Source organism: Rhinoraja longicauda, chromosome 17 (genome assembly GCF_053455715.1).
Source record: "Rhinoraja longicauda isolate Sanriku21f chromosome 17, sRhiLon1.1, whole genome shotgun sequence".
Classification (NCBI taxonomy): Eukaryota; Metazoa; Chordata; class Chondrichthyes; order Rajiformes; family Arhynchobatidae; genus Rhinoraja; species Rhinoraja longicauda.
Window position 1 is genome coordinate 13,049,191 of NC_135969.1, and position 25,558 is coordinate 13,074,748.

The 25,558-nt window shown below is 45.3% G+C and overlaps 1 protein-coding gene across 1 annotated transcript in view; it reads left to right on the plus strand.

Moving 5' to 3' along the window:
* The first annotated feature begins 798 nt into the window (after positions 1–798).
* The window catches only part of ifrd2 (interferon-related developmental regulator 2), a 42,225-nt gene continuing 17,465 nt past the window's right edge, over positions 799–25,558 (plus strand). Inside the window, exons 1-6 of the mRNA XM_078414151.1 lie at positions 799–1,036; positions 13,911–14,021; positions 16,097–16,181; positions 16,288–16,412; positions 17,089–17,246; positions 18,911–18,961. Of these exons, the coding sequence (XP_078270277.1) occupies positions 1,000–1,036; positions 13,911–14,021; positions 16,097–16,181; positions 16,288–16,412; positions 17,089–17,246; positions 18,911–18,961 (567 nt within the window). The 5' untranslated portion in view covers positions 799–999. The remainder of the gene's footprint in view (positions 1,037–13,910; positions 14,022–16,096; positions 16,182–16,287; positions 16,413–17,088; positions 17,247–18,910; positions 18,962–25,558) is intronic.

A 25,558-nucleotide genomic window follows, 5' to 3' on the forward strand; every position in this document is an offset into this window, starting at 1 on the left:
TTCAAGAACAAAGACATCAATATTTGGGGTAACATATAAGAACATAATAAATAGCTGCAGGAATAGGTCATTTGATCTCTCAATTCATTCATTAAGATAATGAGATTTTCCAGCACCAAGCCTCATCCCTTGATTCTCATAATGGCCAGAAATCAAACCATATCTGTCAGGATTAGAGAATATTAGTTACAGGGAGAGGCTGGACAAACTTGCATTGTTTTCGCTGTAGCGTCGGGAGGCTGAGGGGAGACCTGATTGAAGTTTTTTAAATTATGAGAGGCAAAGATAGGGTAGACAGTCAGAACTTTCTCCCAGGGGGGATGCTGTCTGACCCGCTGAGTTACTCCAGCTTTTTGTGTCTATCTTAGGTAAAAAAATACACTTAGGACAATGTGTAAGAGGAGCAGACCAGTATAATTTCAGTGGACAAAACAGTACAGTACAGGAGCAGATCGCTGATTTATTTCAATTAATCAACGGTGTGCTCCTGTGCTGAACTGTTCAATGTGACCACTGCAGTGATGGAGGTTGCGGGATTCGAACTCACATTCAACGGCGGGCTTGGCGCGGAGAAGCCACGTGGTCCCGGGGCCGGAGAGTCAGCCTTGCCTTCCCCTCCCCCTCCCCCCCCCGGCGTCAGCCTGGATTGTGTGTTTGCGCCTGCGCTACGGAAGCAATGCCTGCCGGGAGATGCAGTCCTTCTCCCGGCGCCGGCCCACCGACACACGGCGCCCGCCACGCTTGTGCGCACTACAACTCCCGGCGGGCTGCACGGGCAAGGCAGAGCGTGGGTGTCGGAGGAAAGATGGTGGAAGTCTGCGCGTGGTTGTCCCCTCATCATACCCAGAAAATCAACAGCAACAATAAACATTTTGGTTCGTCGTTAATAGATCTCCACGGTGTGAAGTCGAGCGCCAGGTCGCAGCGGCTGCCTTCTGTTGGCTGATAAAGGGCCCGGCGAGCGGAACCGTCGCCCGGCTGCGCACAGCCACAGCGGAGATGCCCAGGGCTCGGGGCCGGCCTGGCCGCAACAAGGGTGAGAGCTGGGCTCAGCGAGGGGGCACCGCGTCGCTGGGAATGGAGGTGTCGACCAGGGGTCGAGGTCGAGTCGCCCCACGTGGGAAACGGGGCCGCTCCGGTATCTACCGGTGGAGGGTCTCGCCTCTGACCCTTCAGGGGTGGGGTGGAGAGGGGACGTTGTGGTCTTTAGGGATGGGGGGGGTGGACCTTGTGCACTTTAGGGATGGGGGGAGGATCGCGTGGCCTTTAGGGATGGGGGGCGGGGGGGGGAAGGAGGATAATCCTGTGCACGTTAGGGATAGGAGGAGGACCTTGGACCCTTTACGGATGGGGGAAGGATCTTGTGCCCTTTAGTGGGTGTGATAAGGCAGGACCTTGAATTCTTTGGAGAGAGGAGGACATTGCACCATTTAGGTGTAGGGAGTTGGGAAGGCCGTGTGCCCTTTAGAAATAGGTGGAGGATCTTGTACGCTGTGGGGGTGGAGGACGATGTGCCCCTTAGGGGTGAGGGTGGAAGGGCCGGACCTTTGTATCCTTTAGGGGTTGGAGGATCTTTGTACCCTGAGGGTTGGGAGGATCTTTGTACCCTTCAGGGGTGGGGATGGGGGAACCTTGTACCTTCTCAGGGGGTTAGAGTGTAAGTGTGAAGCATTTTCCAAAGATTTATAGTCAAGAGTTCAGAATACTTTTTATTTATTCACTTTTCATGGCCACGGTTTTGCCATCAGGACCAGCATTTATTGCCCCTGCTTAATTGTGCTGAAAGTGTGTGGTGTGCAGAGAGAGAGAGAGAGTGCATGGATCTAACATCTGTCAAGTATATAAAGGGGCTGAAAATTGGTTTGTGTTCGGTCTGGATTCAGTATATCTCAGGTGTGCGATGCAAGTTAGAATTTAATGTGTGTCAGTCCCGTTCGGACAGAGTCCTGAAAAATTGTTGTCCAAACATTTTGGAAGTTGGAAATGCGACTGCTCAGCAACATATTTAGATAAAAACAGAGGTCAACCAAGGACAGCATGTGGGCAGACTGGGGTGTATAACTCCACCATTCTGATTTCTATGCAAAGGGAGTTTCCACATTGCAGAGGATGCCTGTGGCCTCACAGTAGCCTGCAAATCCACCCCGCAAGGCTCGTTCCTTTGCACGGGTTGCGCATAATTAGAGCAATCTTAATTGTAGGAAGGTATCGCAATATGCTGGAGTAACTCAGCGGGTCAGTTAGCATCTCAGGAGAGAAGGAATGGGTGACGTTTTGGGTCAAGACCCTTCAGACTGAGGAACTGCAGATGCTGGTTTACACTGAAGATGGACACAAAATGCTGGAGAAACTCAGAGCATCTCCAGAGAAAAGGAATGGGTAGCGTTATGGGTCGACTGGGAAGAAGAGTTTTGACCTGAAACATCACCTGCTGAGTTACTCCAGCATTTTGTGTCTATCTAGAGCAATCTTAACTTGGGGTGGACATGTATGTACTGTTTTTAACAGTTGATTTTAAGATACATTTTGTAGTGAGATGGAAAATTAGACTTTTGCTTTGGTACTAGGATTGAGTGTCAAGTCCAGATTTCAGTGCCTTTCATGGCAGAGATGGCAAGTGCTCAAGAAGTGCTAAATTATATATATTGCATTTCCATACCTTTGGAGCCTAAAGACAGAGCCAAGGGACAAATGGATACCTGTTGTGTGCCCTAGGAGCATAGGTTCTCTCCCCAGAACTAAAGTCCTCTAATTTGGGTAACTGCTTTCAAAATCTCCTCTTCTCCATCTCTTAATTCTCCCCAATAATGTAGTAACCAGTACTGTGCACATTGCCCCCAAGTGCTTTTAGAGACGGATGCCTGGGTTTAATGGCTAATCCAAACTCCAAGGGTGACTTTTGGAACTTTTATTCTGTTCTCCAATCTAAGTCCACCCTGACAGTACAACACTATAAAACTTGGGAGTTGCTTGAAGTAGTGCTTCAGGACTGTTTGCAAAGTTAATATATTTCTGGACACTGCACTGAGAACTCTGCAATTTGTATAGAATGATGGAGGGCAGGTAAATTGTAATTGGAATACTGTGTTTGAATTATGAGGAGCTAGATTCTTTAGTTGAGAGGGCTCAAATGTAATATGGCTGATGTGCTTAATGCTGTTAACCTACTTCTGATTTTACTAACAAAATGCTGGAGTACTTCAGCAGGTCAGGCAGCATCTCAGGAGAGAAGGAATGGGTGACGTTTCGGGTTGAGACCCTTCTTCAGACTCTAAGACCCTTTACTGTCACACTGAAGTTGATTTGATATCCGAGGGCATCACTATTACCAACCTTTGGAATTTATTTGACAGACCCAGGCACGAGTGAGAGAAGAGGCTGATGCCTTTTCATCCATCTTCAACCTGTACAGAGTTGGGTGATCCACCTTGGTCTATTATTGAGGAACCAACCGTCATGGAATCAGGTCCTACTCCAGTCTGACCTGCTCTTAGCATTATATAATACCTGAGAGCACTGGATACAACAAAATAAAATAATTCATTTAAGAATGAGCTACTTCTTTAAGAAAGAGTACAGTTGCCGTATTCATGTCCATCTGACAATATGGAAAATTGATCAGCTAAAGCCTGCCCTTTCCCACAAATCAGCTAAATGCAGTCTAGCCAGTGATCACTCCGTCAACCTCTTCCAGTCATCATTAAAATTATGGTTGTATCTCTTATGATCAATAATACTATCAAATTCTGCTCAATCAGCAATATTCAGTTTGAGTTCTTTTATGGTAACTCAACTTTGACACATTACAAAACTACTGAATTCCAATGGATAATAGCAATGCCTGAAAGTATCAACACTATTGTGGTATTAAAGGGCATTAAGAAAGTTGAAAGCAAACCTCCAGTGTCAGGAATCATACTTACATAAATAATGATAATTGTGGCTGTTAGAAACCAATCATTACTGCTCTAGAATATCATCGGGTGACTTTTCAGGATACCATCTCAACAACAGTAGCAGCATCTTAAATAATGAAGTAGTCCATGCAAAAATGCAGCAAAAATGCAGCAAAAATGCAGCAAAACCTGATCAACCTGGGCTGAAATGTGCCACGTTAAATTTGTGAGCTAACAACTCCAAATTATACCCTGGATGAGCAACTATATTAGATGAGAGTTCACGAATGAACAGAAAGAAGTAACGTTAATATAATAATTCATATTTTCTACAAATTTTTAAATGTTTCATTCATTCGATGGTTGACGAGGGTGTGGGGGAACCACTGTGAGGGGAAAAACAATGGAGGACCTGGCGTGGGGGGACCACTATGAGGGAGGGAGAACAATGGAGGCCCCAGTGGAGGGGAGGGGGGAATGACGACTTTGTAACTTTGATAGTGCTGCTTGTGGTGACTATTTGCACACCTTGGGTATGCAAGTAAAGGATTTCGCTGTGCCTTGTCACATGAGACAATGCGGTATTCCATTCCGCATGCAGGCAGAGATTAGTTTAACTTGTCATCATGTCTGGCACAGACATTGTGGGCCAAATACCCTGTTCCTGTGTAGTGCTGTTCTAAGCTCAATCCCTCCATTACCTACATGTTCATGTGCCTGAATAAATGCTTGAGCATTGCTATTGAATCTGCTTCCACGGATCCTGCTACACCACACCATCCTTGTGCTTCCCAGCTGTACTTTTCAATCATCTATCTCTTGTAATAAAACAAAAAAAATGCTCTGTACATTTCCTTTCAATTTTCCCCCTCTCAGCTTCAAGCTATGCCCTCTAGTATTTCACAGTTCCACCTCTAGGGGAGAAAGCCCTTCGCCAATGCAAGTCCTTGACTCTGATTTTGTTTCCCATGTTGCATCCAAATCCCTACCTGCTGCCACACCGTCGTTGCAACGCTGTCTCAAAAACACAGAAATCAAGTTATATATATTAGTTGTTGAAACATTAATATTGATATAGAAATCCATCTTCCAGACCCTAGAAAATTAATTAAACGTGTTAATTAGTTATTGTCATTTTCACATTCAAACGATACAGTAGTTCATTTTCTTTAATTTGTGTTTTATTCTTTTCATATGCCTGCTTACAAGTAATCTTGCGTGTTTACCATTGAAAGCATCTTTCATGTGCTATTTTGCCTCGTATCCACAATTGCTTGGCAATGTGCTCATTTATTTGTATTAAAAACTTTGCTACTGTTCATTAATATTATTGAGAGAGTTTCTTCATATCTCCCTCTCCTTCCCCATTTAGCATGCCATGTGCAATGTTGAATTTTCATGTGCTGAAGAAAGCAGTTTTCCAATCTCCAAACCGAGGTTTTCTAGGTTGTTTTTATGCATGGCATTAACATCTTTAAATAGTGTGGGTGCAAAGGTTGATGATTTTGTTTTTCCCAAGCTGTTGGATTTGAACAAAGAATGAATGGGAAAGGCCTATGTACTGTTACTGATGTTAGAATCGTACAGGTCAATGAAGACATGACTGGCTTGGAGCTTTATTTGGACAGATGTTAGTAATACGCCCAAATTCTCACCCCAAAATGTCTGGAACTGCTTCAATTTTAAGTTGTTGCCAACTTTATTGAGCACCATCCAAATGTATTTCAGTTCAGTTTGCTTTTAGAGTGCATGTTAATGAGTTTGATTCCAGAGAGCTTAATGTCAGAAACTTTTCTTAAAAAAAGATTGCAAGTTTCTTCTTGCTATGTAAATAAATGTAGTTTGGAGTAGACTCCTATGTTCAAACTATAGCAATAGAGTAAGCCCTCGTTTTAATGGACCGCTATACAATGGATTTTGGTTATGGCAGACAGACCCTGACCTGCACCTCCTCCCCAGCCGCTTAAAGCTCAGGCTTCCGAGGGCCTCTGCCCGAATCGCAAGCTGCATCAGCAAGCCCTTTTTCACTCACCCATGGTCTAGTTGAAATGGCTGTTGTTGCCACTCACTCTGTGGCCCCTGGGGACAGTACTTTCTTCAGGCCGCCACCACCAACAGGACGCGCCCAATCACATGGGGCTCCTTCCACTCTCACCCATTGCATTGTCTGCTTCCCTGGTGCCTCCTCTCTGTTCACTTGGCCTCTTCCCACCCCCATCGCCTCCTTCTCCCCCAGAATCGCTAACATACTCCATCTTGGAAGCGGCAGCTGGTGTGGAGGGAGCCCCTCGGTGACGGAGCGTGTCCTGTCACTGGGAGCAGCCTGAAGAAGTGCTGTCCCCAGGGGCTACAGAGTGCCATAACAGCAGCCACGTGAACCAGTGAAGAAGGACTCGTTGGTGCAGACCAGGGACATCGGTGCCTAGGTTTAAGGTGAAAGGACACAAATTGCTGGAGTAACTTAGCAGACTGAATCAGTCTAAAGAAGGGTCCCGACGTTACCTATGTGTTTTCCAGTGTGCTACCTGACCTGCTGAGTTACTCCAGCACTTTTGTGTATTAACCATCATATGCTGTTTGATGTTTCATCTACATACAATAATAATACCTTGCTCAGTTATGACAGACTCGGCAATGAAGGCCCCCCTCCTTGTCAATTCGGCGGCTAGAGATCGCTGGGGGTTCCGCGAGAAATCCTTCGCGCCCTGGAAGTCTCCCTGAAAATGTGGCACCTAGGCTGGGCAAGGCAGCCAGTCTCGACCTCATCTGGACTTCCATGGCCAATTTGGCAGCTAGAGGTCTCTAGGGGCTCCGCGAGAAATCCCCCGCGCCCTGGAAGTCTCCCTGAAAATGTGGCACCTAGGCAGGGCAAGGCAGCCAATTTTGACCTCATCGGGACTTCCATGGCCGATCGGTGGGTTGAATTTGCAACCTGCGGCCGAGGTTTTGGAACTCCAGCCCAGCTGGAACCAGCACATCTATCCCCATAGCCGTCTTCTTTGGCCAGCTGGGTAAACCAGCAAAGCCCTGGAACCGAGAGTGCCAGAAAATCAGTGGTGGAACTGTAATGAGTAAATATTAAATTTAAGTACAAGATTATATAACTAATTAAGATGGGGTTTAAAATATAAAACACAGCAGAAATGCCACCTTTTTGGGCTGATTATCAATTAATGTGCGAATTTACTTCAACAAGTACTTCTTGTATGCTTAGTCGAGTCGCTTATATCAACTCTTCATAACTTAGTCATACATTTTATGACCATTATTCTTTTATTCTATACCAGGGGTGGCCAAACTTGCTTAATGTAAGAGCCACATACGATAAAGTTCAGATGTTTGAGAGCCGCAAGACATGAACAAAAGAGCCGCAAGACATGAACTCAAATATATTTACTAACCATGAACATTAAACTTACGTTTTATTCCAATGGGGTCTCAATTCATACTTATAATTCATACAATTCATACTTCATACCATAATTATAAAGCTTGAAATTTTTTCTTATTTACCTTTTATATTAACTTTGATGAAAAAAGGAGCTCAGCCAACATATTTCCACGAGCCGCATATTAAAGGTCAAAGAGCCGCATGTAGCTCGCGAGCCGCGGTTTGGCCACCCCTGTTCTATACCAAGAGAATTGGGATGTGTAAGGAAAAGGCAAAATAGAAAAAACAAAACAGAAAAAAGTATCTCTGTTCAATAACCTTACTATAAATAGCAGAATATACTCATGATAGGCCTGACATTGTACATGTAGTCCAAGAACTACAGACTGTTGGAAATAATAGTCGTTTTTCACAGACGAATGTAGCGCAACGCGTATGCGCATTTGGCGTGCATACTTTTTTTTGCTGAAAAGTCGGCATATTAATATACATATTCTGCCTGAAAAGAGGAATTTTTAATCTTCTGAAAATAACCTAGTTGTGTCCCAATTTGCAATTTAAACCAGTCCCATATGATTCAATTAAATTGTTTGGCTAAATAAATGAAAGTGTCTTGAATGCTTTTTTACTTTGCACTGCTGCAGATTGATTTTCACTTGCTGCATTTGATTCTACCTGACTAGTTCATTGATATGTTCCTACTGTTAATCTTATGGTTAATTTTTATGACTTTCAAATTTCTTGATGAAGACATAAAATAATAGCACAAAAAGCAAAGAGCTTCATACCCAGCCCCATGAAATCGTTCAAAAACCTTTCAAATCGCAATTTCATCTGTCGATCAAATATATTTATTTCCAGTCCGCGAATCATCCCTGGATCCAAATGGTTGCTAACCATTTAAACTACTCTTCCCATTCCCATACTGACCTTACTGTCCTGGGCCTCCTCCATTGCCAGACTGAGGCCACAGCCAAACTAGAGGAACAGCTCTTTCCCTTTGCACTTCCCGTGCCCCTTCTACAAATAATTCTTCCTCTGGCTTTATGTTTTGCACATTTTCTATCCTCATCTCCTTACCTCTCACTGTTTGTCTATTCATCTCTGGCCTTTGTCCAACCATCTGCCAATCCAAAATGCCTCACCTATGTCCACTTGCCAGGCTTTGTCCCGTCCCGACCTCTCTGCAAGCTTTCTTCCCCTACTACAATCAGTCTGAAGAAGGGTCCGGACCCAAAACGTCACCTATCTCCAGAGATGCTGCCTGACCCAATGAGTTACTCCAGAACTTTGTGTCGTTTACTGGATTCAACTTGTCACTTTCTCTTACCAAATGCCTTTCAAAAATCCACATGGGTAAAATATGATGCTTCTCAGTAACCATTCTCAAAATATATAATCAGATTAGTCATCCATGGTTGCTGCTGGGGCTGCAGGTATCATCTGTTGGGTAGGCACTTGATTTGTGGCAATATCCAAAAGGTCAAGAGTGTTTTATTGTCTCATGTCCCAGATAGAACAATGAAATTCTGACTTGCTGCAGCACACCAGAATATGTAAACATAGTACACTGTAAACAATACGATAAACAAGAGAAAAATAAAAGGGGAAAAAAATTAAGCTTGAACTAAGGCTGAGTCAATTTAACTGTGTTGGCCTCAGTTATGTTTACCTTTGGATATGTTGCTGGGAGGGTGCATTTCCGACTTCAACTATTTGGGTTACGAACAGTTCTCGGGAACGGAACTCTTACGTAACCTGGGGTGGGAAAGGGGGGGTGTCCGTAGATGGAACATGTCCCCTCTTTTCCTGTTTTGAAATTCTTGCTTTCTGATCTAAATAAGCATGCTATTCCTGTCAGGGTAATTCAATAATGACATAGTGGGCATGTTTGTATGTTCTGATGCCACAAATTAATTATTTGCCAGTGAGACCAAAACTCTATTTCTAGCTTCTATCAAAATCTTTGCACCCTTTTTAATTCTGTCTCTTTCTTCAGCCATTTCCTTGTTTAAAATTTGTGACAGAAATGTTAATATTTGACCAAATTAAATCATTTTGTCGATTTATGTCTTTGGCTTCTTAAAAACAAAGCTACCCATTCCTTCTTTATCTCCTAACATGATGCATTACAATACTTCCCTTGCAAGCCCCTTATGTTCAACCCATATGAACTCTGACTTTGTCAAATTTTCGTTTCTTGCATTCATTTCTGATTTCTCCTACTCCACTATTTTCCTACTTTGTAAAATCGATTCCTCCACACCCCCCGGTCATAGAGTTTAGAAAATCCTAACCTTTTCAGATCTTGTGCAGAAATGTATCCTTCTACCTCTGAACTTTCAAACATCACAGCATATCCTCTGAATTGTGTCTCTTTTATCTCGGCTGCTTCCCTTTTTCTTTGATCCTTTACAGCAACTGAGTTCTTTACTACTTAGGGCATGTTTTGGAAAAGTCTAAAAATCTTCCATTGTGCTGTCATTTTTTAAAACTCTTCTCCTTACCACCTTGAGAACATTCTTAACTAGGTCTTCTCTTAACTAGGTCTTCACTTACCTTGAAGCATTCCACAGTTCCCAGACACCAGGTTTCACCCTCGAAGCTCTTCGGAACATTAGTTAAAAGATAATATAACTTATTATTTTCAAAATTCGCGCATGCATAATTGCTACTTGTCACAGTCCAGTTGAGAGAGCTATACTCAGCAAGGAGGCAGCATATTAATGTCTATAACATTTGCAAAGTTAAAAAAAACAATATTGATATGGAAATGCCCTTGTGAATGAATAATCAGACCTAAATATGCTTTTGATTGATGTATACAGTGTTCCATTCAAACAATTTGATAATCAGACTATAACATTTTCCCCCTAATCAAAAACCAATTTGAAGTAAGTTAAATGATTGAAAATAATGTCTTTCAGGAATAACTGTAGAACAAATATGAATAAATTACCTATATTCTCAAGCCTGCAAGTTGCTTTATGAACTGGAGTTTGTAATGTAGAAGGTACTTCATGTACCAGAGATTATGCAAAAGATTATAAAAGCACATTATACAAAATGTGCTAAGATAAGGATATGTCAATGCTGAGTGTTGTTAAGTACTGTTGAAATAAAATATTTTGTTGTTGGGTAATCTAATACGTTATGCAATTTGTCATCCGTGTATATTGCTTGTTTGTTCTGTTTAACCTGGAAGGAAAGGTTATGATTTAATTTATATCGGCTTGCTTCAGCTTTAAAAGGGTTAGCCAAGGAAACTGTATTTCAGACCTGAGTAGATCTTTAGGAATATAGGAAAAATATGATTCAGGAAAAAAATTGGGGAAATGTGGCTGCTCTCTGAGCTAGTATAGATGATGGGCTGAATGACCTCCAACATCATTTAGGGAATACATATATATAAGAAGTTTCTATTAATATTTAAGAAAAATAAAGAAGTATAAATAAATAGCAATCGCTGTCTAGGATTCTGCTGCCTGGCTTTTCTAAAGAACTAGATATTCCCATGGTGGATATTATAGACGCTCCTTGTTAATCTCTGATTAAAACAATATTTTCAATCAGCAATGACGGCTGTGACTCAATATTTGTCTTTACAAATGAATGTAGGTGACTTGACTGCTGCTGATGACTTCAAGAGCATTCAGATACGCTTTCACCTCTAGAGTGTAGTTAAAGTATTATAATGGGTGTTTAAGAGGAGCTAATTCATATTGGAACACTGGAGTAGGAGTAGGCTGCTTGGCCCTCTGCGTTAGTTCTGCTGATCTCAGTTCACTGTCTATGTGTCTTAACAACTTTTGGCAAACAAAAATTTAAAAATAATCAATATATTTCTTGTATATAGTTTTGGCTCAGAGTGAGTTTCAGCCTCTACCACTCTTTGTTTAATCATGGGTACAATTTAAAAAGTTATGTCTCTTTAATGGGTTCTTGGCTGCTTATGTAAAATCTCTTTATTCACAAAATGCTGGAGTAACTCAGCAGGTCAGGCAGCATCTCGGGAGAGAAGGAATGGGTGACGTTTCGGGTCGAGAACCTTCTTCAGACTGATGTCGGGGGTGGGACAAAGGAAGGATATAGGTGGAGACAGGAAGATAGAGGGAGATCTGGGAAGGAGGAGGGGAAGGGAGGGACAGAGGAGCTATCTGAAGTTGGAGAAGTCGACGTTCATACCACCGGGCTGCAAACTGCCCAGGCGAAATATGAGGTGCTGCTCCTCCAATTTCCGGCAGGCCTCACTATGGCACTGGAGGAGGCCCATGACAGAGAGGTCAGACTGGGAATGGGAGGGGGAGTTAAAGTGCTGGGCCACCGGGAGATCAGTTGCGTTAATGCGGACCGAGCGCAGGTGTTCAGCGAAGCGATCGCCGAGCCTGCGCTTGGTTTCGCCGATATAAATAAGTTGACATCTAGAGCAGCGGATGCAATAGATGAGGTTGGAGGAGGTGCAGGTGAACCTCTGTCTCACCTGGAAAGACTGTTTGGGTCCTTTGATGGAGTTGAGGGGGGAGGTAAAGGGACAGGTGTTGCATCTCGTGCGGTTGCAAGGGAAAGTGCCCGGGGTTGGGGTGATTTGGGTAGGAAGGGACGAGTGGACCAGGGAGTTACGGAGGGAACGGCCTCTGCGGAACGCAGAGAGGGGAGGGGATGGGAAGATATGGCCAGTGGTGGGGTCCCGTTGTAGGTGACGGAAATGTTGGTGGATGATATGTTGGATCCGCTGGCTGGTGGGGTGGAAGGTGAGAACGAGGGGGATCCTGTCCTTGTTGCGAGTGGGGGGAGGGGGAGCAAGAGCGGAGCTGCGGGATGTAGAAGAGACCCTAGTGAGAGCCTCATCTATAATGGAGGAGGGGAAGCCCCGTTTTCTGAAGAACGAGGACATCTCGGAAGCCCTAGTCTGAAACACCTCATCCCGGGCGCAGATGCGGCGTAGACGGAGGAATTGGGAGTAGGGGATAGACTTTTTGCAGGGGACCGGGTGGGAAGAAGTGTAGTCCAGATAGCTGTGCGAGTCGGTGAGCTTGTAGTAAATGTGCTGTGCGAGTCGGTGGGCTTGTAGTAAATGTGCTGTGCGAGTCGGTGGGCTCGTATCTCTCATGCTTGGTCCTTGACCACCTCCCCTTTCAAGTTGCAAAGAATTTAATCATCCCAGTTCCACAGTATGAAAGCCTGTCTTATGTAATATTCTCATAAAATGTCTCTTGGGCTCTTGGTAACATTCAGATGAGTCAGATACATTCCTTCAAAAGTCTGTATTTCCTTTTCTAAAATGTGATTATGCAGATCTATAAACTGTAGTGTCGATGTGGCTTATCGTTTTGTAAAGTTTTTATAGCCACATTTTAATCAAAAGTTCTTTAATTTTAAAAAAAGTACTATTCCTCTTGGTGGCACTACATACCATCTTATCAGAAGCTTTAAGAAAACAAGAACAGTAAATATCAAGTTTGTTAGGTACAATGTATAAGTTTTTACCAACGAGTCCTGCAGTCACCCCACTGCTTATAGACTGGGCTCCTGGAGGGAGGCTCCCAGTTCCAGAGTCATTGTTACTGCTTCCTCTTTTTCAGTTCCATATTAATCACAGAAATATTTTTCAAACGGAAGCAAGAAAGCCAAAAGTTGTTTTGCATCAAATGAAATGCTATGAATATTTGACACATTGTTGTCTGTTTCTGTCATAAAATATGGCACGGCCTTCTTAAAATGAGAAGTATATTCAAAAGGGGATGATCCATATGATTGATGTCTATTATGGTTCCGAATTACATGAATAAAAGCTTTGGTATTATAAAATAATTCTATATTTTGAGTATCACAAAAAGAGTTCAGACTATTTCCTCGCTGATGCATCTAGAAGAGATAGTTTTTTGTCTGTATATCACAAACTCCGTCTGTCAGCATTGCTATAATCAGTGTATCAGCACTAATGCATTTTTTTATTAGCCTGTGCTGTTTTAAAAAAACTTAAACACAATAAGGATTCAAAGTGTTTAAAATATTATTAATTCTGTTTGTTTAGCAGTTTTGTATTATTTGGAATTCAAAAAATTCTTTCAAATTGCTTTATCTTTTAAAGGTAATAACATGAATCCTAGTTGGAGGAACTGGGCAAACTGCAGCAAGGTTGAGGAAATGACTGAAAATGGTTCTTAGTGCCCTTGAGTTGGAGTATGGCACAGATCTCCCCATGTAGCTAATAGCTTTGCAAGGGGTGGGAATTATTTCTGTAATAAACCCAGCATGCTTGGCAGATTTGGTAGTGTCAGGTTGACAAATTTTCCAAATCATTACATACAATACAATACAATATATCTTTATTGTCATTGTACAGGGGTACAACGAGATTGGGAATGCGTTAATTAGTTAATTAACTGATAATGTTATTATTAATGCCTCAACACATTTTTATTCACTTCTGCGGTATTTTGTGTGTAGATCTCAAATTTCTGAACACTCTGTGTAACAAATTGCAAAAGAGTGATTAATGGTAGACGGTGTAATTCCACAAGAAGTCGTGTTTATGGTGATACACAAAGCAGAGATGCACACTCGATTTGGAGCCGCAACAACACTGCAAATGCCACTGTTCACTTTACTGTACTTTGCAGGAAGACGGAATGGAGCTAAAGGGGAGACTCAGGCCAGTGACGATGATGTCGCCAGTGAAGTACTCAGCCATTACAGCAGTACCAGTGAGACTGCTAGTGTTCCTGAGGAAGGTATGAATGAACTGTACTACCTAGTACCAATGTCTCAGGTGGTTATAAATGTTAATGGTGTTAATCATATCATATATATATACAGCCGGAAACAGGCCTTTTCGGCCCACCACGTCCGTGCCGCCCAGCGATCCCCGTACATTACACATATTGCATGATCCTTCGAAAAAATGTATGTGATGGCTTAAATAATGTCTGCTGATATGTATCCTGGACAAAACAGGCCATCAGATGATATGGCCCAATTATTTTTCCCTCCACATGAAAGATAAAAGCAATATTTGTACTGAATAATGGAGTCTTCTAACAGGAGAGGGCTTTTTTCCCCCCTACTCTCTGATAACCAAGCAGATGCCAAAAGGAATCTTAACCAACAGTTGCTCTCCAGAGAAAAAGTTTGTTGTGTATCTGTTGTGAACACCATGCTTTCCAATAACATATCCAGCATTTGACAGATCCGTCTTTGGCAACTTCTTCAGCAGACTATTCCCACAATCCAGCCACTCCTGGGAAGAAAGTTGTGTACACCCAACTTTATCCACATTTCTGTAGTCTGTGCGGATTACCTCATAGTCGTATTTGAAATTTCATTTCAAGCAGTGCTAATTGCACAATCATTTGATATATGCTTAAACACCAACATCCTTTCCAGGAAATGTATTTTGTTACAACAAGCAATTGTTTGACATTAATTTAAAAAATGCAACAATTATATAACAACTACCTCAACTCCCACGATAGCTTTGAAAAGAAGTATCATGTTATATTATACTTCAGGAAGAAATACTAATGCAATCATGGCTGATCATCCACAATCAGTACCCTGTTCATGCCCTCTCTCCATTCCCCCTGACTCTGCTATCATTAAGAGCTCTATCTAACTCTCACTTGAAAGCATCCAGAGAATTGGCCTCCACTGCCTTCTGAGGCAGAGAGTTCCACAGATTTACAACTCTCTGAGTGAAAAGGTTTATCCTCATCTCCGTTCTAAATGGCCTACCCCTTATTCTTAAACTGTGGCCCCTGATTCTGGACTCCCCCCCCCCCCCCCCAACATTTCTTATGTAGAGCATGGCATATTGATTACTGAATATTTCAGACAATATATTTGTTCAAAAAAAGTTATTTTGATTGAAAAAGACTTTCCTTACATTTGGGATATGATGGGCACTATCCATTCCCACTTAGCCTGAGAAGTTGATGGTGAGTACACCCAGAATATTAATAGGAGTGGAGTGGTGGGATTTTGGTCAAGCAGCAGTGGCAAAATGGTGTCTGTACACTGGTGGGAGTTTGGGTTCATTTTATATCCACTAGCTAGATCTGCTGATGGTCATGAGCTTCATGTTATGTCATCTTAGATTTGTCCTTTTTTTGCTGGCAAGAATGTAGCTACATTTTTTGTTTACATTTTTATGCCATTGTAGCACTGGTACAGCTTAGTTAGGAGAACAAAGGAAGGTTAAGCAGATTTTACCACTTGTATCGACCCAACATTGTAGGCGGTGATCTTAAGTCAGTAATTCCCTTCGGTACATTTTTCAGTGATTCCTCCTCCTGTAATGGATATTGTTGGCTTGAAACAAGATATACATTGAACTACATTCGTTTCCAATTTGTAGTAAAAGCCTCGAAGCAAGCTATGATTTTTCCCCTCTTTTTCAACCCTGTGGAAGAATGCTTTATATCTTCTTACGGTGCTTCACATATCAGCAAGAACAGCATTGCCATTCACCCCTAGTGTAACTGAGCCTACACTTGCCACAACGCCAGTTGACCTTGTTTACCCTTTTTCCCCTCATGTTTCTTAACTCCCCTCTTGGGGGCCTTCATCTCACACTTTCTGTATTTGTTGTAGGATTTGTTATGATTTTTATATCATGTCACTGATGTGGGTTACCTAAAAAAAATGCTTAAAAGCCACTGATCCAGATGGCTCCCTTCAGCAGCAGTTTCTATAAGACGTTTTATGTTTCCACTTTTGGGTTGCTCCTGCATTTTTCTTACGAATTTCCAAATGGATGAAGGAAAGCTACTAAATGCACATGTTTGCTTTCTTTAATATTTTTTCATAGGGAATGATACCATTAATGCGCAGATGGCCCAAGAGGAAGCTGAGGATAAATTGAAGGAATGTATTGATAATACAATGCACAAAAGGTGAGGAAGACTTCAGAACACCAAAATTGTATTTAGGATTATATAGTAGTAAAAATTCCTGTGTTACAGTGTTTTGTTGATGTTACTTTGAACCCTTTGTTTTCAGTGCTAAAACTAGACAAAATGCCCTTGAAAGCCTCAAGCTGGCATTGTCATCCAAAATCCTGTCAGACTTTTTGGTGGAAAGAAGAGTTACCCTCACTGATTACTTGGAACGTTGTTTGAAAAAAGGTTTGTGCATCTTTGTAATCTGAATAATGAGGTGAAAGTGCCTTCAGCCTTAGAAAGTGGATGGTTGTTCCTTATTGCATGGTTTATAAGCATCAGGATCAGTTCTGGATTATATTCTAAAGTTTCAACTTCTGGAGAAACCAATTGAGGTATTATTTCAGGCTGAAACATTTTAAAATGTTTACGGTTGCAGCTTGTCAGCAATGGCCCTTAACAAAGTAATCCCATCCTCATCATTCTCTCCTCTCCCCACCCCACCCCCCCCGTAGCCCTGCAACTTTATTCACTCACATACCCAGCAACTCCCCTTTAATTTTTTTTCTCATTTTATCTTTTACAAAGGAGTACTTTACAGTGGTCATTTAATCTACAACCACAACTTTGGGATGTGGGAGGAAGCCAGTGAGCATGGTGGAAATTTCAAGGTTCAGACTCCACATATATGTTCAGACCAAACCAAGGTCCCTTTAGATGTGGGACAACCGTGCTAATTGCTGTACCATTGTGCTTGTGCAAAGTCTTGGAAAGAAGAACATTCAAAGCATTTTGTAGGACACAGTTCAGGCAGAATAGAAAGACAGAATGTTGGAGCAATCGTGGAAACAAGAGTCCAGAGGAGATGGCTATAGAATGACATGAGGCAGCTACAATTTTATTTTACTTTTTCTCTCAAAAGGTAAGGGTGAAGAACAAGCACTTGCAACTGTTGTTGCAACCTTATTGTGTATTCAACTGGGATCGAGCAAAGAAGCTGAAGATGTTTTTCAAGCTCTGAAATCTATTCTAATTAATATCCTTACTGACAAATCGGCTAGCTTGGCTGCCAGACACAATGTAAGTATTACATTTATGTGATACATGTGCAGGATTGAATTGTATTGTACCAGGCCAAAATGGCAACCAAACACGTTGGGACATAGAACAATACAGCACAGGAACAGGCTCTTTGGTCCACAATGTCTGTGCTGAAATTGATGCCAAGTTAAACTAATCTCTGCTTGTGCACCATTCCCTGCATATCCATGCACCAATCTAATAGCCTTCTAAATGCTTCTATTGTATATGCATCCACCCCCGCTTTAGGCAACACGTTGGTGACTCTCCTTTGTCTGTTCTGCTATTTACTTCCTCAAAGAATTCTAACAGATTTGTCAGGCAAGATCTCCCTTTCACAAAACCATGCTGACTTTGGCCTATTATCAGGAGTGTCTAAGTACTCAGAAACACTCTGCAACTTCATCTTGCTTTCAGCAAGATGGCTGCTCTCCACTGTCTTCAGGTTTTGCAAGGAGAGGAAAAAAATATGTGTCTAGTATACTTATAGTATAGTATAAGATGCTATAGCACAATATTTGAGGCAAATAATTATCAAAACTCCTGTTCCCAAGCATGTTCACGAGGCATGCCCATGAAAGTCTATTGTCCGTATCATTTTCAAGGAAGGCATATCATTTTAAGGCATGTACAAAAACAAAATCATTACCACTCCGGTGATCAAATATTTTACAGTGCCAAGGGCAAAAAAGACTATTTGTGCTAGGAACAGATTGCAATAGCCAACTAAGGTAATGAAGCTTGTTATGCTTTTATATTCCTTGGCACTGAATTTATAAGAACATCAGAAAAAGAAACAAGATTATCCAACCCTGTGTATTAATTCACAGTAATATGGCTGATCTTTTGTCTCTACCACATTCCTATACTAATCCTCTCTCCTCTGATTCCCTAAATATAAATGAAATTATTTGCCTTTGTTTAAAATATACTCGGTGACTGGATCTCTTTAGTGGAGAAATGCCAGCGTGAAGGTGAAGACGTTTTTCCTCATTTGTGTCCTGCATGGGACAACCTGTTTTTTAGACCATGACTTCTGGTTCTAGACACATTATCTAGAGATGGTATCAACCCATTCAATCCCCTTACTGCTACCAACAACAACACATTGATGTGTTCAAAGGAAGGAATGTTCAATTGTTTCAAGAATTTAACTCTTATTCCAGATGCATAAGGTCCTCAATTATTTTTTTCAAACGGATGGAAATAATGGTCTGTCTGTTGTTTCATAATCCAGACCCAAAACATTCATTACGGAAGATCTGGATACAGTTGCAGCCTCTCTGCAAATAGATGAGATTAATCAGATGGAACCAAACATTCTGCCTTTCCAAAATGTTTTTTATCTGATTCAATACAAATTCATGTTGTAAAGCAATTATTGGCTTAGGTTGCTTTAAACTAATTATGAACAATTCCTTTGCTGTAAAGCCATCAGAGTTATCATTGGCACAGGAGCATATTAGCCAAAGCAGTAAAAATTATCAAAACATTGAGAGTGATGGGGAAAAATACACTGGTGGGTCTTTCGCAAATTTCTTATATTAATAATTTGGGAATATCAACCAAATGCTCGGAAATGATTAATGGTGTAAACCTTCTCAATGTCATCTACCCAGCTTTTACATTTGTGTATCTTAATGTCTTTTATTGTTTCTGTTTAGTGTGCCACTGCTCTGGGAACATGCTGCTATGTAGCTGCTAATGAAGAAGAGGTGAGTCTTAAAATGGAGCATAATAACATTTGCGCTTTTATTAAAGAACTAGCACAAGTGTGCCCGTTGGGCCCGTCCTCGTAGGGTTTCCATTGTAACCGGGAGGGGAGTGGGGGGGAGGGAAGGGAGGGAGGAGGGTGGTGTGGAGGGGGGAGGGGGGGGAGGGGAGGGAGCGGGGTAGGGGGGAGGGGAGAGGGAAGGGGGGAGGGAGGGGGACCTCCCCTTTTCCCAGTACCCGTTGGGCCCGTCCTCGTAGGGTTTCCATTGTAACCGGGAGGAGGGGAGGGAGGGAAGTGGGAGGGAGGGTGGAGGGAGGTGTGGAGGGAGGAGGGGAGGGGAGGGAAGGAGGGGAGGGAGGGGAGGGGGGTAAGGGGGAGGGAGGGGGGTAAGGGGGAGGGAGGGGGACCTCCCCTTTTCCCAGTACCCCTCTTTCCCCGTTGGGCCCGTCCTTGTAGGGTTTCCATTGTAACCGGGAGGGGAGTGGGGGGAGGGAGGGGGTAGGGGGAGGGAGGGGGGAAGGAGGGGGACCTCCCCTTTTCCCAGTACCCCTCTTTCCCCGTTGGGCCCGTCCTTGTAGGGTTTCCATTGTAACCGGGAGGGGAGTGGGGGGGAGGGAAGGGAGGAGGGAGGTGTGGATGGGGGAGGGGACGGAGGGGGGGAGGGGGGGGGGAGAGGGTAGGGGGGAGGGGGAGGGAGGGGGACCACCCGTTTTCCCAGTACCCCTCTTTCCCCGTTGGGCCCGTCCTCGTAGGGTTTCCATTGTAACCGGGAGGAGGGAGGTGTGGAGGGAGGAGGGGAGGGAAGGGGGTGCAGGGGAGGGGAGGGGAGGGGGGGAGGTGGAGGGAGGGAGGGGGGAAGGGGGGAGGGAGGGGGACCTCCCATTTTCCCAGTACCTCTCTTTCACCGTTGGGCCCGTCCTCGTAGGGTTTCCATTGTAACCGGGGGGGGAGTGGGAGGGAGGAGGGAGGTGTGGAGGGGGGAGGGAGGGAGGGAGGGGAGGAGGGAGGGGAGGAGGGAGGGGGACCTCCCCTTTTCCCAGTACCCCTCTTTCCCCGTTGGGCCCGTCCTCGTAGGGTTTGCATTGTAACCGGGAGGAGGGGAGGGAGGGAGGAGGGAGGAGGGGAGGGGGAGGGGAGGGGGGAAGGGGGAGGGGAGGGGGGAAGGGGGAGGGAGGGGGACCTCCCCTTTTCCCAGTACCCCTCTTTCCCCGTTGGGCCCGTCCTCGTAAGGTTTCCATTGTAACCGGAGGGGAGTGGGGGTGAGGGAAGGGGGAGGGAGGGAGGAGGGAGGTGTGGAGGGGGGAGGGAGGTGTGGAGGGGGGAGGGAGGGGGAGGGGGGGGAGGGGGAAGGGGGAGGGAGGTGTGGAGGGGGGAGGGAGGGGGAGGGGGGGAGGGGGAAGGGGGAGGGAGGGGGGAGGGGAGGGAGGGAGGGGGACCTCCCCTTTTCCCAGTAGCCCTCTTTCCCCGTTGGGCCCGTCCTCGTAGGGTTTCCATTGTAACCGGGAGGGGAGTGAGGGGGAGGGAAGGGAGAAGGGAGGAGGGAGGTGTGGAGGGGGGAGGGGAGGGGGGAGGGGAGGGGGAGGGAGGGGGGGAGGGGAGGGGGGAAGGGGGGAGGGAGGGAGGGGGACCTCCCCTTTTCCCAGTACCCCTCTTTCCCCATTGGGCCCGTCCCCGTAGGGTTTCCATTGTAACTGGGAGGCGGGGGGGGGAGGGAGGGAGGAGGGGAGGGGGATGGAGGGGGGGAGGGGAGGGGAGGGGGGAAGGGGTGGGAAACACTTTCCCCGGTGGCCCACGAGCATAGGGGCCCCATGCTGATCTGTGTATGTTAAGTGACTTGCAATAAAAATCACAACTTTAAAAAACAATCAGCTGCCTTTCGCAACAATGTAGCAACCATCTCACACAAGCATTGTGACGTCACAAGCTGAAGACCTTGAAAAAAAAGGTTAAAAATAAAAAGATGTAAATTTGTAAAGAGTAGACACCCAATAGCAGCTGCTTGTCCATTGTGACATCACACGCTGAATACCGCGGGGGGGGGAAGGGGGGTCAGCTCGAGCTCATCTCACAGGGGCATTGTGACATCACACGCTGAAGACTAAATCTGCACCACAGCGCCCCCCTGAAAGGGGGGGGGCAGCGCTTTAAAACCTCTGTAACTTAAAAAACACGCGACCAAATTAAATGAAAATATCACGGCCGAGCGAGCGCGAGATTGGCGATTGAGGCGGTGCGAAAACCGTCGCGCTACGGTTCGCCGTTTTGCCGCAATCGCTGTTAGCTATATACCAGGCCAAACCCCCAAAAAATACATACACATACAAGATCTGAGTTTTAATAGTATACTAGCACAAGTGTGCCCGTTGGGCCCGTCCTCGTAGGGTTTCCATTGTAACCGGGAGGGGAGTGGGGGGAGGGAAGGGGGGAGGAGGGAGGTGTGGAGGGGGGGAGGGGAGGAGGGATGGGGAGGAGGGGGGAAGGGGGGGAGAGGGGAGGGAGGGGGACCTCCCCTTTTCCCAGTACCCCTCTTTCCCCGTTGGGCCCCTCCTCGTAGGGTTTCCATTGTAACCGGGAGGAGGGGAGGGAGCGAAGGGGGAGGGAGGGAGGAGTGGAGGGAGGAGGGGAGGGGGGGTAGGGAGATGGGAGGGAGGGGGGTGGGGGGAGGGAGGGGGGAGAGAGGGGGACCTCCCCTTTTCCCAGTACCCCTCTTTCCCCGTTGGGCCCGTCCTCGTAGCGTTTCCAATGTAACCGGGAGGGGAGTGGGGGGGAGGGAAGGGAGGAGGGAGGTGTGGAGGGGGAGGGTAGGGGGAGGGAGGGGGGGAGGGGGAGGGAGGGGGACCACCCGTTTTCCCAGTACCCCTCTTTCCCCGTTGGGCCTGTCCTCGTAGGGTTTCCATTGTAACCGGGAGGCGGGGAGGGAGGGAGGAGGGAGGAGGGGAGGGAAGGGGGGGAGGGGAGAAGGGAGGGAGGGGGACCTCCCCTTTTCCCAGTACCCCTCTTTCCCCGTTGGGCCCGTCCCCGTAGGGTTTCCATTGTAACCAGGAGGAGGGAAGGGGAAGGAGGGAAGGGGGAGGGAGGAGGGGAGGGGGAGGGAGGGGGGTGGAGGGGGGAAGGGGGGAGGGAGAGGGAGGGGGGTGGGGAGTGGAGGGGGAGGGGGGGGGGGAGGGGGACCTCCCCTTTTCCCAGTACCCCTCTTTCCCCGTTGGGCCCGTCCCCGTAGGATTTCCATTGTAACCGGGAGGGGGGAGGGAGGGTGGAAGGAGGGGGGAGGGGGAGAGGGATGGAAGGGTGGAGGGAGCGGGGAGGGATTGGGGGAGGGAGGGATGGAGGGAAGGAGGGAGGGGGGGGAGTTAGGGGGGAGGGGTGAGGGAGGGAGTTGGGGAGGAGGTGGGGAGGGAGTGGGGATGGAGGTGGGAAGGAGGGGGGATGAAGGGGTTGAGGGGGGAAGGGGGACCTCCCCTTTTCCCAGTACCCCTCTTTCCCCCACCACCAAGCCCCCTCCGCAACGACCCCTGTTGTCCCCCTCCCCAGTCCCCCTTCGTGGATGGGGGACCGAGCTCAGGGGTGACCGAGCTTTTGCGGTTGCAGCTCCTAGACTGTGGAACAGCATCCCTCTCCCCATCAGAACTGCCCCCTCCATCCACTCCTTTAAGTCCAGGCTCAAAATCTATTTCTACTCCCTAGCGTTTGAGGCTCATTGAGGAGGTGCTATGAACTGTTTGCGTGCCACTGTATGTCTCATTTTTTTCCTTAGTACCTATTCAGATGTACAGCACTTTGGTCAACGTGGGTTGTTTTTAAATGTGCTCTACAAATATAATTGACTTGACTTGACCAAGTGCTTCTCATAAAAAAATGTAAATTTGTAAAGAGTAGACACCCAATAGCAGCTGCTTGTCCATTGTGACATCACACGCTGAAGGGTGGGGGGTGGGGGGTCAGCTCGAGCTCATCTCACAGGGGCATTGTGACATCACAGGCTGAAGACTAAATCCGCACCGCAGCGCCCCCCTGAAAAGGGGGGGGGGGCAGCGCTTTAAAACCTCTGTAACTTAAAAAAACACGCGACTAAATCAAATGAAAATATCACGGCCGGTCGTTTGGGAGGTTGGCGATTAAGGCGGTGCAAAAACCGTCACGCTACTGTTCACTGTTTTGCCGCAATCGCTGTTACGCACGAACATATCAAATATTCAGGTCAAACCCAAACAAAATATATAAACAAGATCTGAGTTTTAATAGTATACTAGAACAAGTGTGCCCGTTCAAAGCGGGCCCGTTGGGCCTGTCCCCACACCCCCCCATTTTCTCCTCCCCCAGCCCCACTCTTACTCTCCCCACACCCTCCCCTTGGGCGGAGTCCCACTCCCCGGTCCCCATTCTCAGTCCCCCCCCCCATTTTCTCTCCCCCAAACATACTCTTAGCATCATTTTGGGAGAGAGGAGAGAAGCAAGGGGAGAGAGGAGAGGTGCCACGCTGAAATCCTTCAATAAATCAGTAGGAGGGGGGTTGGGCGAGTTTTTTGACGTCACACGCTGAAGGCAATTGAAGAAACGGCTTTTTTAAATTTATTTTTACTAAAACCTCTGTAACTTAAAAAATACGAGACCGAATCAAATAAAAAAATCATTTTCCAGCAGCGTTCAGCGTGGTGATTAAGGCGGTGCAAAAATCGTGCCGCTACTGTTCACCTTTTTTGCCGAAATCAACCGAATTGATTGGGCCCGTCCCCACACCCCCCATTCTCTCCTCCCCCAGCCCCACTCTTACTCTCCAAGTGTGCCCGTTGGGCCCATCCTCCTGATCTGTGTATGTCAAGTGACCACTATAACTTTCTTTTTTTTTATTTTCCTAATCAGATGTGCAGCACTTTGGTCAACGTGGGTTGTTTTTAAATGTGCTATACAAATAAAATTGACTTGACTTGACTTGACTTGCAATAACAAAAAAAACAACTTTAAAACAAGCAGTGATCTGGAAACTTTTTGAAACAATGTAGCCGTCACAAGCTGAAGGCTCAAGCTGAAGGCTGAATCTGCACTGCAGCGCCCCCCTGAAAAGGGGGGGGGGGGCAGCGCTTTAAAACCTCTGTAACTTAAAAAACACGCGACCAAAGCAAATGAAAATATCACGGCCGGTCGTTTGGGAGGTTGGCGATTAAGGCGGTTTTAATAGTATATAGATAGATAGATAGCTACCTGTTCCCCACAGAAGATGTAGATATTCCGTATGGTAGATATTTTTCCAAAATAATCGACTGATAATTCTTGAGTCATTTTGAGACTTGACGCTTTTTATCAATACAAAGTTGATGTTCTTTCATAGTTAAATGGATTACAGTTGCTTTGAACTTATTGTGAAAAATCCTATTGCTGTAAATTTGCACATTCGCCAAAGCGGTAAACAAAAATCAAAGAATTGAGGCAATAGGGAAAATCTGATGGATCTTTTGCACTTTCTTGCCTGGCAAAAAAGATTTTGGAATACCTGGCTATTCAAAATATGTGTCATTCAGAAATGAACGATACGTAACTGACCTTTGGGCTAGTTGTCTTAGAATTTGGAGGGTCGGGAGATATGCCAATTAAGATTAAACCAAAAAAAGGCTTTTCAGGTCCTGGGTATTCCTCAGAACCCAATTTAGAAAGCTTCAATGTGAAAATTCAGCAGAGAGATCTTCAGGAGGTATATGACATTGACGAGGCCTCATTTTAGAGTATTGTGTTCTGTTTTGGTCACCATGTTATAGGAAAGATGTCGGGCTGGAATAGGTGTAGAGAAGATTTACAAGGATGTTACCAGGACTCATGGCCCTGAGCTATAGGGAGAGCTGTAGTGAGTGTATGGAACAAGCTGCTGTAGAAGGTAGTTCAGGCGGTACCATTGTGACATTTAAGAGACATTTGGACAGGTATGTGAATGGGATAGGGTTAGAGGGATACGGGCCCAGTGTGGGCAGGTGGGACATGTATATCGGGCATGTTGATCGGTGTTGGCAAGTTAGACCGAAGGGTCTGTTTCCACGCTGTGTGATTCAACTCTATGAGTAGGTATGAAATAGAGAAAATCAAAATATATGTGCTGAAATTTGCCCTCTTTAGTGGATGTTAAGTGTATGGTGATTAACATATGCCCATTTGCCATTGAAGTCAATAGAACCAGCGCATCTTTTAATGCATCACCTGATAAGTGTGTACAATGAACGATAAATTTCTAACCCTCAAAATCTACCAACCCTTTATGGTGAAAAGTACAGATCAAAACCACACTCACCAACAATTCTGTCTTTTGACAGAGGCATCTCCCAGTTGAGATATCATCTCCATCTTTTCCCCATGGTTTATACCTTTCTATTTTGAATTCCAAGTTGACCAAGAAAATGTGCTGACTGTCACTTCGTTGCCAAGTTACTTCCATTGGGAACATTGCAATAACTAAATGTACATATACTGGTGCTCCTCAATTTAACGATGGGGTTACTTTCCGAGAAACCCACCGTAAACCGAAAATATCGTAAGTTGAAAATGCATTGAATTCGCGTGATCACCTGACCGGAAGCGAGCTGCGGGTCGCTGCCATTTGCACCATCGCAAAGTC